This window comes from Balaenoptera physalus, assembly GCF_965194825.1.
Source record: "Balaenoptera physalus genome assembly, chromosome: X".
In the NCBI taxonomy this organism is placed as follows: Eukaryota; Metazoa; Chordata; class Mammalia; order Artiodactyla; family Balaenopteridae; genus Balaenoptera; species Balaenoptera physalus.
Genome location: NC_138903.1, coordinates 134,802,639 through 134,817,919, shown reverse-complemented (window position 1 = coordinate 134,817,919; position 15,281 = coordinate 134,802,639). Strand labels below are relative to the sequence as shown.

Genomic DNA, 15,281 nt, shown 5'->3' with positions numbered 1-15,281 from the left:
GGGGAGGTCCCCACACTCAGAAAAGCTCCCTCACAGTGGGGAAATCAGCTGGGACAGAAACGGACCTTTGGGGGATCAAAGGAGAATGCAGTGGACACTCTGTGGAAGGCAGGACAAAAAACTGCATGCATGGTCTACACTGCAGCTCTGCACATTCCGGCCTGAGTTGTGAGTTGCCTGTTGCGGAGGGGGGCTGGGTGCTGGAAAGTGGGGTTTGGAGTGTGGACCCAGGGAGGGGACAGCTGTTGGCTGTGAAAAGACAGCCTGAAGGGACAGGAGTAAGGAGCTCCACAACCAGGAAAGTCTGTGGGAAAAGCCCAGGATACCATAGAAGGTGTCATTGTTCAGTGGTGCGTGAGGGGTGGAGCCACCATTACAACCCCTTTCCCCACCCGCCCGCTTCTTCAGCCTCTACAGGCACTGAGAGGGGCTCCCATCTGAGCAGGCCCACTTGCCCCTCGAGCTGGGGTCTCTGCCCGTGGGCTCTGGGGGACTGAGCGCTGCACATCCCAAAGCCTCCTTGGGAATCAGCTCTGGGCACCCTTGCCTGGGACCAAAGTCTACCAATGCTGGCGGGGGCTGAGAACTAAAGTGTGGGGTTGGGAGAATGGGTCTGGGGAGAGGAGTGCTGTTGGCTGTGTGGATACAGCAGAGGGGACAGGAGTGAGGGGATGCATGGCTGGGAATGCCCCTAGAGGAAGTGTGGTCTGCCTGGAAAGCGAGGCGCCATTGTTGAGAGACACCTGGGGGGCAGGGTCCCCACATTCCAGCTTCTGCCTCCGTGGGCACTGGGAGGGACTCTCACCAGAGCGAGTGCGCTAGTCTGTTGCAACTGCCTGCTGGTTCTGCCACCGCAGGCAATTTGCACACAGCCCAACTGTGGCCGCTGTACCCCTCCCTGGCCTGAGTAAGTGTGCCGCAAGCAGCCACTGCTTTCGCTCCCTCTTGCCTGGGCAAGGAACAGATGCCTGAGGGTGGTGCACACGCAGAGGTGGGGTCAAAACCAAAGCTGAGGCCCAGGGGCAGTGCGACTAAGGAAGAGGAAAGGAAATCTTTCTGTGCAGCTGCGCAAGCTGCGGATTAAATCCCTGAGATTGGCTTGCTAAATCTTGCGTCTGTGGAATACCTGAGTAGACAACGAGTGTTCCACAACTGAGACCAGTCTAGCCTTTCCAGCAGTGGACTCTGGGGGCAAGGAGTCTGGCCAGGTCAGAGTCTGAGCTGGCCCCACAGTACCCACAGCAGGTCCCAAGGCCTAACTAGAGGTATTGGAAGGCCTCCTGGGGAGGCAGGGATTGGCTCTGGCTCACTGTGGGGGCAAGGACACTGACAGAGGAGGCCCCAGGAAAATATTCTTATTACTATTATTCTTTTTTTGTTTGTTTCATTTTGTTCAGTTGTTGGTGTTGTTTTTATTATTTTTTACCTTTTTATTCTTTATTTTTATTTAAAAAGAATTTTTTAACATATATATTTTTAAATTTTTACTTTACTTTTTTGTTGTTTTGTGGGTTTTTTCTTGTTTTTGTTCTTTCCCTTTTATTTTTTATAGTTTTTTATGTCTCTATTTTGTTTCCTTCACTTTTTTTGCTGTTTGCTTTCTGTTTTAGTTTTATTTTTCATTTTTTTGTTTTTGTTAGTTTAGTCCTTATGGACTATTCTCATCTTTGAATTCCTTTGTTTGTGCTCTTGTTTTGTTTTTATTTTCTTTTCTTTTTTCTGTGTGTGTGTTTGTTGTGTTGCTGCTGCTGTCTGTTTGCTGTTGTTTTTGCCATTTGTCTTGGGTTTTGTTTGTCTGTTTGTTTTCTTTTCTATTTTTCCTTTTTTTCTCTGGTCACTCTGTGAAGCTTGCGGGCTCTTGGCTCCCTGGCCAGGGGTCGGGCCTGGGCCTCTGGGGTGGGAGTGCCAACTCCAGGACACTGGACTGCCAGAGAATCCCTGGGCCCAGGGAATATTAATCGGTGCATGTGCTCCTGGAGGTATCCACATCAACACCAGGACCCAGCCCCACACAACTGCCTGCAGGCTCCAGGGCTGGACACCTCACGCCAAACAACCAACAAGACAGGAACACAGCCCCACCCATCAGCAGACAGACTGCCTAAAGTTGTACTAAGCTCACAGAAACCCCAAAACACACCACCTGATGCGGCCCTGCCCTAAGAGGTAAAAGACTCAGTTCCACCCACCAGAGCATAGGCACCAGTCCCTTCCACCAGGAAGCCTACACAAGCCCCTAGACCAACTTCACTCACTAGGGGGCAGACAACAGAAGCAAGAGGAATTACGACCCTGCAGCCTGTGGAAAGGAGACCATAAACACAGTAGGTTAGACAAAATAAGATGACAAAGAAATATGTTGCAGATGAAGGAGCAAGGTAAAAACCCACAAGACCAAATAAATGAAGAGGAGATAGGAAATCTACCTGAAAAATAATTCAGAGTAATGATAGTAAAGATGATTCAAGATCTTGAAAAGAGAATGGAGGCAAGGATAGAGAAGATACAAGAAATGTTTAACAAGCACCTAGAAGAACTAAAGAACAATCAGTGATGAACAACACAACAACTGAAATGAAAAATATACTAGAAGGAATTAACAGCAGAATAACTGAGGCAGAAGAACAGAGAAGTGAGCTGGAAGATAGAATGGTGGAAATAACTGCCATGGAAAAGAATAAAGAAAAAAGAATGAAAAGAAATGAAGACAGCCTAAGAGACCTCTGGAACATTAAACACGCCAACATTTGAATTACAGGGGTCCGAGAAGAAGAGAAAGGGAAAGGTCCTGAGAAAATATGTGAAGAGATTGTAGTTGAAAACTTCCCTAACGTGGGAAAGGAAATAGTCAATCAAGTCCAGGAAGTGCAGAGAGTCCCATACAGGATAAACCCAAGGAGAAAAACACCGAGACACATATTAATCAAACTAACAAAAATTAAATACAAAGAAAAAATATTAAATGCAGCAAGGGAAAATCAACAAATAACCTACAAGGGAATCCCCATAAGGTTATCAGCTTATTTTTCAGCAGAAACTCTGCAGGCCAGAAGGGAGTGGCAGGACATATCTCAAGTGATGAAAGGGAAAAACCTACAACCAAGATTACTCTACTCAGCGAGGATCACATTCAGATTCGATGGAGAAATCAAAAGCTTTACAGACAAGCAAAAGCTAAAAGAATTCAGCACCACCAAACCAGCTTTACAGCAAATGCTAAAGGAACTTCTCTAGGTGGGAAACACAAGAAAGGAAAGGACCCACAAGAACAAACCCAAAACAATTAAGAAAATGGTAATAGGAACATACATATCTATAATTACCTTAAGTGCAAATGGATTAAATGCTCCAACCAAAAGACACAGACTAGATGAATGCATTCAAAAACAAGACCCATATAGATCCTGTCTACAAGAGACCCACTTCAGACAGAAACACATACACACTGAAAGTGAGGGGATGGAAAAAGATATTCCATACAAATGGGAATCGAAAGAAAGCTGGAGTAGCAATACTCATATCAGAAAACATAGACTTTAAAATAAAGACTATTGTAAGAGATAAAGAAGGACACTACATAATGATCAAGGGCTCAATCCAGGAAAATATAACAATTGTAAATATTCATACACCCAAATAGGCACATCTCAGTACATAAGGCAAATGCTAACAGCCATAAAGGGGAAATTGACAGTAACACAATAATAGTGGGGGACTTTAACACCCCACTTACACCAATGGACAGATCATCCAGACAGAAAATAAATAAGGAAACACAAGCTTTAAATGATACAATAGACCACATAGACTTAATTGATATTTATAGGACATTCTACCCAAAAGTGGCAGAATACACTTTCTTCTCAAGTGCTCACAGAACATTCTTCAGGATAGATCACATCTTGGGTCACTATCAAGCCTCAGTAAACTTAAGAAAATTGAAATCATATCAAGCATCTTTTCTGACCACAACGCTATGAGATTAGAAATCAATTACAGGAAAAAAAATTGTAAAAAATACAAACACATGGAGGCTACACAATATGTTACTAAATAACAAAGAGATCACTGAAGAAATCAAAGAGGAAATCAAAAAATACCTAGAGACAAATGACAATGAAAACACAATGACCCAAAACCTATGGGATGCAGCAAAAGCAGTTCTAAGAAGGAAGTTTACAGCAATACAACCCTACCTCAAGAAACAAGAAAAATCTCAAATAAACAAGCTAACCTTACACCTAAAGCAACTAGAGAAAAAACGAACAAAACCCAAAGTTAGTAGAAGGAAAGAAATCATAAAGATCAGAGCAGAAATAAATGACATAGAAATGAAGAAAACAATAGCAAAGATCAATGAAACTAAAAGCTGGTTGAGAAGATAAACAAAATTGATAAACCTTTAGCCAGAGTCACCAAGTAAAAAAGGGAGAGGATCCAAATCAATAAAATTAGAAATGAAAAATGAGAAGATACAACTGACACCACAGAAATACAGAGGATCATAAGAGACTACTACAAGTAACTCTATGCCAATAAAATGGACAACCTGGAAGAAATGGACAAATTCTTAGAAAAGTACAACCATCCAAGACTGAACCAGGAAGAAATAGAAAATATGACCAGACAAATCACAAATAATGAAATTGAAGCTGTGATTAAAAATCGTCCAACAAACAGAAGTCCAGGACCAGATGGCTTGACAGGCGAATTCTATCAAACATTTAGAGAAGAGCTAACACCGATACTTCTCAAACTCTTCCAAAAAACTGCAGAGGCTGGAACACTCCCAAACTCATTCTACGAGGCCACCATCACCCTGACACCAAAACCAGACAAAGATACCACAAAAAAGAAACTTACAGGCCAATATCACTGATGAACACAGACTCAAAAATCCTGAACAAAATACTAGCAAACAGAATCCAACAACACATTGAAAGGATCATACACCATGACCAACTGGGATTTACACCAGGGAAGCAAGGATTCTTCAACATACGAAAATCAATGTGATACACCATATTAACTAATTGAAGAAGAAAAACCATATGATCATCTCAATAGATGCAGAAAAAGCTTTTGACAAAATTCAACACCCATTTATGATAAAAACTCTCCAGAAAGTGGGCATAGGGAGAACCTACCTCAATATAATAAAGGCCATATATGACAAGCCCACAGCAAACATCATTCTCGATGGTGAAAAACTGAAAGCATTTCCTCTAAGATCAGGAACAAGACTAGGATGTCCACTCTCGCCACTATTATTCAGCATAGTTTTGGAAGTCCTAGCCACGGCAATCAGAGAAGAAAAAGAAATACAAGGAATCCAAATTGGAAAAGAAGAAGTAAAACTGTCACTGTTTGCACTGTACATAGAAAATCCTAAAGATGCCACCAGAAAACCACTAGAGCTAATCTATGAATTTGGTAAAGTAGCAGGATACAAAATTTATACGCAGAAATCACTTGCATTCCTATATGCTAACAACAAAAGATCAGAAGGAGAAATCAAGGAAACAATCCCATTTACCACTGCAACAAAAAGAATAAAATACCTAGGATAAACCTACCCAAGGAAGCAAAAGACCTGTATGCAGAAAACTATAAGATACTGATGAAAGAAATCAAAGATGACAAAAACAGCTGGAGAGATATACTGTGTTCTTAGATTGGAAGAATCAATATTTTGAAAATGACTATACTATGTAAAGCAATCTACAGATTCAATGCAATCCCTATCAAATTACCAATGGCATTTTTCACAGAACTAGAACAAAAAAGTTCACCATTTGTATGGAAACACAAAAGACCCCAAATAACCAAAGCAATCTTGAGAAAGAAAAACGGAGCTGGAGGAATCAGGCTCCCTGACTTCAGACTACACTACAAAGCTACCGTAATCAAGACAGTATGGCAATGGCACAAAAATAGAAATATAGATCAATGGAACAGGATAGAAAGCCCAGAGATAAACTGACATACCTATGGTCACCTAATCTATGACAAAGGAGGCAAAAATATACAATGGAGAAAAGACAGCCTCTTCAATAAGTGGCGCTGGGAAAACTGGATAGCTACATGTAAAAGAATGAAATTAGAACACTCCCTAACACCATACACAAAAATAAACTCAAAATGGATTTAAGACCTAAATGTAAGGCCAGACACTATAAAACTCTTAGAGGAAAACACAGGCAGAACACTCTTTGACATAAATCACAGCAAGATCCATTTTGACCTACCTCCTAGAGTAATGAGAATAAAAACAAAAATAAACAAATGGGACCTAATGAAACTCAAAAGTTTTTGCACAGCAAAGGAAACCATAAACAAGACGAAAAGCCAGCCCTCAGAACGGGAGGAAATATTTGCAAACAAAGCAACTGACAAAGGATTAATCTCCAACATATACAAGCAGCTCATGCAGCTCAATATCAAAAAAACAAACAAGCCAATCAAAAAATGGGTGGATGACCTAAATAGATATTTCTCCAAAGAAGACATACAGATGGCCAAGAGGCACATGAAAGGATGATCAACATCACTAATCATTAGAGAAATGCAAATCAAAACTACAATGAGGTATCACCTCACACCAGTTAGAATGGCCATCTCAAAAAATCTACAAACAATAAATGCTGGAGGGGGTGTGGAGAAAAGGGAACCCTCATGCACTGTTGGTGGTAATGTAAACTGATACAGCCACTATGGAAAACAGTATGGAGGTTCCTTAGAAAACTAAAAATAGAACTACCATATGACCCAGCAATCCCACTACTGGGCATATACCCTGAGAAAACCATAACTCAAAAAGAGACATGCACCCCAGTGTTCATTGCAGCACTATTTACAATAGCCAGCACATGGAAACAACCTAAATATCCAATGACAGATAAAGAAGATGTGGTACATATATACAATGGAATATTACTCAGCCATTAAAAGGAATGAAATTGGGTCATTTGCAGAGACGTGGATGGACCTAGAGAGTGTCATACAGAGTGAGTAAGTCAGAAAGAGAAAAACAAATATCGTATATTAACACACATATGTGGAATCTAGAAAAATGGTATAGATGATCTTATTTGCAAAGCAGAAATAGAGACACAGACATAGAGAACAAATGTACGGATACCAAGGGGGAAAGTGGGGCAGGGTGAGGAAATTGAAATTGACACATATACATTATTGATACTATGTATAAAATAGACAACAAATGAGAACATATGTATAGCACAGGGAACTCTCCTTAATGCACTCTGGTGACCTAAATGGGAAGGAAATCCAAAAAAGAGGCAATATATGTGTATGTATAACTGATTAATTTTGCTGTACAGTAGAAACTAATACAAAATTGTAAAGCAACTATACTCCAATAAAAACTAATTAAAAAATAACTAGAACTACTATAATTTGTTAATGAATGCACAATATAAAAAGAGGTAAAGTGTGATGTCAAAAAGATAAAATAGGGATAGTAAATGGGTGGAGCTTTGTATGCAAAGTTAAGTTGCTATCAGCTTAAAATGGACTATTTTATCTATAAGAGCCTTTATGTAAGCCCAATGGAAACCACAAAACAAAAATCTATATTAGATTCACAAAAGACAAAGAAAGGGGAAATAGAGGACACAACCACAGAAAATCACCAATTTAAAAAGGTAAGCAGAAGTAGAGGGAAATAGGAACAATGAAACTATAAAACAGGCAGAAAGCAATGAATGAAATGTAATTAGTAAGTCCTTTCATATCAATAATTACTCAAACTGTAAATGGATTGAATTCACCAATCAAAAGGCACAGAGTGGTTGGACAGATAGAAAAACAAGACTCAACTATATGCTGCCTACAAGAGACTCACTTCCAGATTTAAGTCCACACACAGGCTCAAAGTGAAGGGATAGAAAAAGATATTCCATGCAAGTAGAAACCAAAAGAAAGTGGATATAACTATACTTATATCACACAAAATAAGACTGTATACCAAAAATGGTAACAAGAGACACATAAGGTCATTATAAAATAATAAAGTGGTCAATTCATTAAGAAGATATAACAATCAATGATATGCTCACACGATATCAGAGCACCTAATTATCTTAGGCAAATACTAAAAGATCTGAAGGGAGAAATAGACAATACAATAATATTAGGGGACTTCAATACCCCACTTTCAGCAATGGATAGATCATCCAGACAGAAAATCAAAAAAGAAACATTGGACTCAAAACACACATTAGACCAAGTGAACCTAACAGACATGTACAAAACAATTCATCCAACAGCAGCAGAATACACAGTCTTCTCAAGTGCACACAGAACATTCTCCAGGATAGATCATCTGACAGGACACAAAACAAGTCTTAACTAACTCAAGAAGATTGAAATCATACTATCTTTTTTGTCCACAATGGTATGAAACTAGATATCAACAATAAAAGGAAAGCTAGAAAATCTACAAATATGTGGAAATTAAATAACACACTCCTGAACAACCAATGGGTCAAAGAATAAATCAAAATGGAAATAAAAATTATCTTGAAACAAGTAAAAATGGAAAGACAACACACTAAAACCTATAGGATGCTGCAAAAGCAGTCTCAAAGGGAAATTTATAGTGATAAATGCATATATTAAGAAAATAGAAAGATCTCAAATAAACAACCTAACTTTACACTTCAAGGAACTAGAAAAAGAACAAAGTAAGCCCAAAGTTAGTAGAAGAAAGGAAATAACAAAAATCATGGTGGAAATAACTGAAATAGAGACCAGAAAAACAATAGAAAATATCAGCAAAACTAAGAGCTGGTTTTCTGAAAAGATAAACAAAATTGACAAAGCTTTGGCTAGACTAAGAAAAAAAGAGGACCCAAATAAATAAAATCAGAAATGAAAGAGAAGATATCACAACTGATAGCTCATATGATAGTTCAGAAATACAAAGGACCATAAGAGACTACTATGAAAAGTTATATGCCAACAAACTGGATAACCTAGAAGAAATGAATATATTCCTAGAAACATACAACCTACCAAGACTAAATCAGAAAGTAATAGAAACTCTGAAGATTCTAATAATGAACAAAGAGATTGAATCAGTAATCAAAAGCCTCCCAACAGAGAAAAGCCCAGTACCAAATGGCTTCACTGGTGAATTCTACCAAACATTTAAAGGGAAGTTAATGCCAATTCATCTCAAACTCTTTGAAAAAAACTGAAGAGGAGGAAATACTTCCAAACGCATTTTACAAGGCCAGCATTACCCTGATACCAAAGCCAGATAAGGACACTATGAGAAAACAAAACTAGATCAATATTCCTGATGAATATAGGTGCAAAAATTCTCAAAAAAATATTAGCAAATTGAATTCAACAACACATCAAAACAATCATACACCAACTAGGTGGGATTTATCCCTGGGATGCAAGGATAGTTTGATATACACAAATCAATACATGTGATATACCACATTAATAGAATGAAAGATAAATATTTATGATCATCTCAATAAATGGGGAAAAGACATTTGACAAAATTCAGCATAATTTCATGACAAAAACTCTCAACAAACTGAATATTGAAGGAGTTTACTTCAACATAATAAAGGCCACTATGTCAGACCCATAGCTTAACATCATACTCAATGATGAAAGATGGAAAGCTTTTCCTCTAAGATCAGGAACAAGACAAGGGTGCCCACTCTCATCACTATTATTCATAAAATACTAGAAATCCTAGCTAGAGCAATCAGGCAAGACAAAGAAATAAAAGGCATCCAAATTGGAAAGGAAGAAGTAAAATTGCCATTATTTAAGATGATATGATATTATACATAGAAAATCTTAAAGATTCAACCAAAAAAAACTGTTAAACTAATCAATGAATTCAACCAAGTTGCAGGATATAAAATCAACATACAGAAATCAGTTGTTTCTATATAATAACAAAATATCAACAAAAGTAATAAAACTATACCAATCACAATACCATAAAAAATAATAAAATATTTAGGAATAAACTTAACCAAGGAAGTGAAGATCTGTGTGATAAAAACTACAAGACTTTGATGAAAGAAATTAAAGAAGATACAAACAAATGGAAATATATCCCATGTTCATGGATCAGAAAAATTAATATTGTTAAAATATTCATAGTACCCAAAGTCATCTACAGATTCAATACAATCTCTATCAAAATTCCAATGGCATTTTCGACAGAAATAGAAAAAACAATCCTAAAATGTATATGAAATCACAAAAGATCCCAAATAGCCATAGTAATCCTGAGAAAGAAGAACAAGGCCAGAGGCATTACACTTCCTGATTTCAAACTATAATATAAAGCTATAGTAATTAAAACAGTATTGCTGGCAAAAATAGATACATGGACCAATGGAACAAAATAGAGAGACCAGAAATAAACCCCCACATATAGAGTCAACTAAGATTTGACAAGGGAGTCAAGAACACTCAATGGGGAAAGGATGGTCTCTTCAGCAAATGGTGTTGGGAAAACCACATGGATAGCCACATGCAGAAAATTGAAATTGGACCCCTATATACATCACTCAAAAAATTAACTTGAAATGGATTAAAGACTTAAATGTAAGACCTGAAACCAATAAAACACCTAGAAGAAAATATAGGGAAGAAAGTTCTTGACATTGGTCTTTGCAATGATATTTAGCATACCAAAAGCACAAGCAACAAAAGCAAAATCAACAAGTTGGACTACATCAAACTACAGAGCTTCTGGACAGGAAAAGAAACAATCAACAAAATGAAAAGGCAACTTATAGAAAGGGAGAAAATATTTACAAACCATATATTGGATAAGAGGTTATCATCCGAAATATATAAAGAATTAATACAACTCAATAACAAAAAAACAAACAATCGGATTTAAAAATGGGCAGAGGAACTGAATAGAATTTTTCCAAAGAAGATATACAAATGGCCAACAGGTACATTAAAAGATGCTCAACATCACAAGTCATCAGGAACATGCAAATAAAAACCACAATGAAATATCAACCTCATACCAGTTAGAATGGCTATCATCAAGAAGAAAGAGATAAGTGTTGGTGAGCATATGGAGAAAAGGGAACCCTTATGCACTGCTGGTGGGAATGTAAATCGGTTCAATCACTATGAAAAACAGTATGGAGTTTCCTTAAAAAAATTAAAAATACAACTACCATATATATCTAGCAATTCCATTTCTGGGTATCTATCTGAAGGAAATGAAAGCAGGATATTAAAAGGATATCTGTACTCCCATGTTTATTGCAGCATTATTTCACAACAGCCAAGATATGGAAGTAAGCTAAGTGTCTGCCAATGGATGAATGGATAAAGAAGATGTGGTGTATATATATAATGGAATATTATTGAGCCATGAGAAAAATGAAAATCCTGCCATTTGCAACAACAGGGATGGATCTTGAGGGCACCATGCTTAGTGAGATAAGCTAGTCAAAGAAAGACAAATATTGTATGATATTACTCATATGTGGAATCTAAAAATGTGAACCTTAGAGAACCAGAGTAGAATGGTGGTTACCAGGGGCTGGGGGGTACAGGAATTGGGGAGATGTTGTAAAAGGGTACAGACTTGCAACTAGAAGATTAGTAAGTTCTGAACATCTAGTGTACAGCACACTAATTGTAGTCAACAATACTGTATTATATACTTCAAAATTGCTAAGGCCACATTTTATATAACTCCATTTATATGAAATGTCCAGAACAAGCAAATCTATACAGACAGAAAGGAGATTAATTGTTGCTTAGGTCTGCAGGTTGAGGGGAAAAGAGGAGTGACTGTCAATGGGTACAGAATTTCTTTTGGGGGTAATGAAAACGTTCTAAAATTGACTGTGGTGATAGTCACACAACTCTGTGGACATAGTAAAAACCATTGGATTGTATACTTTAAATGGGTAAATTGTATGGTATGTGAATTATATGTCAATAAAGCTGTTAAAAAATCAAAGGGAGATGATTAGAAAGGTTTTTGCTACATTTTTAATTTGCTATTTCTGTAATTCTAAACATAAATGTCATTTAAGAGGAGTTGATTATAAAGGTTCATTTTCTGGAAACATTATGCATCTGCAATAAATACTACTGTAGCAGTTGGCTGCTTCCACTTTTAGGCAAAATGAGTATATTTGGTGACCAAAAAAAGAGAAAAATATTAGTAGTTTTTCAATAGGTATATTGAAAGATATATTTAAGAGTTCTCTAGTCTGCATCTAGACCTATATTTAAAACTAAAATCAATGAAAGTAAATCACTTCAAATAACCAAGAGACATACATATTAAGAAATATAAAAATGTTTCTGCCTTTTGATTATTAATCCCATTCCTGGGAACTAATCTCAACAAAATAAGAAAAATATAATAGGCACAGAAACATTTATAACAGTACTGTTACTATAACACAAACTCTAAATCAGTGCTACCTAAGAGTGTCTGCTACTGCTCAACTAAGTCTCCAAGTATACTGTTCAGTCAAATTGACATTTTCATAGCAAGATGTTCTCAATGAAGGAAGCACAGCACTGACTTCTATTCTGGAGCAAGCTCCTTATCTGGTTGTAAAACAGCACTCTGAGTAATAATGCTCTAAAGACCCAAAGTGTCCAACATAAGGACATAATTGGTAACCTGTGATATAACTCAAAGAAACACTGTATGAGCATAAAGTAGACTAACAGCTAACAATCATTCAGCTCTTACTATGTGCCAGGCACCGTACACAGTGTTTTACATACATTACCTCTTTTATCCTGGTAACCTCAGGTTCTATTACTTCCTTTTTGCAGATTAAGGAATAAAGGTCAGAGAGGTTAAAGGACTGATCAAGGCCTAACAGCAGGTAGGAAGTGAAATCAGGACTCAAACTCAGGCATGTATGACTCCAAATCTTGATTACTCTATTATACTGCCTCCACAAAACTGAATATAAACTATGATTAACTATGTATACATGTGAATAAAAATTTAAAGGAAAGAAAATATAAATGAAACTTTAGGATGGTGAGACAAAGTAAATTTTTTAGAATGTCTTTTCATAACTTTTAAGTGTTCTAATAATAAATGTAAAAGTAATTCAAATAGTAAATTCAAAATTATAACTAAATGGACATTTACAAAATGACGTCTCAGTTAAATATCTTGTAAAGCATTTATATACTAATTTTTGTTCAATTTTATATTAAGAATTTATTCTCTGCAAGACATTCCTCTTAGAAGATATATTTAAGAGTGGTTCTATAACTTGAGTATGCACTGGAATCCTCTGGAGGGCTTGTGAAAACACAGATTTCCCATTCCAAGAGTTTCTGATTCAGTAGGCTTGGGGTGGGGCCTGAAAATTTGCATTTGTAACAGGTTCCCAGGGGATGCTGATGCTGCCGGCCCAGGGACTACATCGTGAGAACTGGTGCTATTAAAAAATTAACATCATCCTAAATCTAAATACCACTGTTATAATCAATTAAAAAATAAACAGTGCATTTCTCTGGATTATTTTAATGTGGTAAATAGGTTCTTGACAAAACACAGTCCAATGGAATTCATGCCATAGTTCATTCTCTTGAAGAATACAACAGTTTTTTGGTGCAATTCTTTCTCAGTCAAGAGCTACAAACTTTCTAAGGAGATCAAATAGTTATACTTTAAGTGTCTATACTGATGATATCAACTATCTGGCTATTTCCAGCCAAAACTGACTAAATTATTCTAAGTTGCTGAACTGTTTAAGGGTCTTGGAAATTAGTCTTGCTAAGCAAGCTAACAAATTTAGAATGAATAGTCATAAGTGCTAAAAAGAAACCATCATACAGCAGGCAGTATCATAGGTAAGTAATATCCATATCTCAGCTGACAATTAGCTTCCAATATTAAGAATAAGGAAGTGCTGTTTCAGCCTCTCTAGAATGATTTGACCCCAATCAAGTAATCTATTGTCATTTTTGCCCTCATGCATGCAGAGTATGCCATGAAACATACCTATGTTTCTGACCATGATTCCTTTAAGTTCATCCACTTGGGCTTGAGTCTCCATCACTTTATCTAGGCCTTTATTCTCGGAGTGATGCTTCTATAAAAAAATATGATTTAACTCATGATACCCAGACATTATTTACAATACAAAAACAAAAAGAAGAGGAATGACATTGAAGAATGCTATAAAATTGTCTTTATCTTTGGCACAAAAGATAGATGTCACTTCATTCAAAAATTGTTACCAAAAATATAGGCAAGCATAAAACTTGCTACCATATGAAATATAAGTGTTATAGTATAAAAAAATCACCTTATTTTAAATGAAATAAAGCTAAACATATTATATCAAATATACATCTGAGACTCCTGGGGCAGAAGTAGGGTGTTATATAATCTGTGCTCAGACAAGGAAGAAAGGAGAAAAGACTGTAGTGGGGACAGGGGGAGCAGGACGGGGAAAGGGTATGCTAAATTTTTCCCCATTTCTTGGGTATGATGAGGTAGGGACTGGCCCAGCTTCTGAGCATCTGTTCTTGTATCTGTTGGGATCAGCGTATGCATCCTATTTTCATTGGCTTCTTATAGGATCTAGAAATGTAAGACACTGAAGACAGTATATATTTTGAAATTATTATCTATAGCAAACAATTGTGGACTGCTTAATACACAATATTCCAGTCACTTCACTGTGCTAAGTGCTTCAAATAGGGGATATTATTTAATCCATGCAAAAACTCTATGACGAAGATGCCATTATTATTATCTCCATTTATAGTCAAGGATCCTGGCACAGATTTGTTTAGAGGTTCACACACACATCAGGAGCTAAAGACAAACCAGCTAAATTGAAAGTTTTGCTGCCAGCTAACCCTATTTACCTTTTTTCCTCCTTGTGATGAGAACTCTTAGGATTTACTCTCTTAACAATTTTCATACATAACATAAAGCATTATTAATTATATTTATCATGTTGTCCACTATATCCCTAGTATTTATTTATCTTATAACTGGAAGTTTGTACTTTTTGACTGCCTTCATCCAATTCCCCTCCCCACAACCCCGCCTCTCTGATCTCTCTTTCTATGAGTTTGTTTTTAAAGTATAATTGACCTACAACACTATGTTAGTTCCTGTTATACAACATAGTGATTTGATATTTCTACACATTTCAAAACGATCACAATAAGTTTAGTTACGATATGTCAAAATTCAAAGATATTACATAGTTATGACTATATTCCCAACATGGCACATTTCA

The 15,281-nt window shown here is 36.8% G+C and overlaps 1 protein-coding gene across 7 annotated transcripts in view; it reads right to left on the bottom strand.

Annotated features, from left to right (window-relative positions):
• The window catches only part of VAMP7 (vesicle associated membrane protein 7), a 105,779-nt gene that overhangs the window by 59,327 nt on the left and 31,171 nt on the right, over positions 1-15,281 (bottom strand). For all 7 annotated transcript variants that reach the window (XR_014259067.1, XM_082447880.1, XM_082447881.1 and 4 more), the window contains exon 5: positions 14,027-14,117. Coding sequence is in view for 6 of the 7 variants with exons in the window: in XM_082447880.1 (XP_082304006.1) it covers positions 14,027-14,117 (91 nt within the window). In the remaining variant the exon portion in view is untranslated. The remainder of the gene's footprint in view (positions 1-14,026; positions 14,118-15,281) is intronic.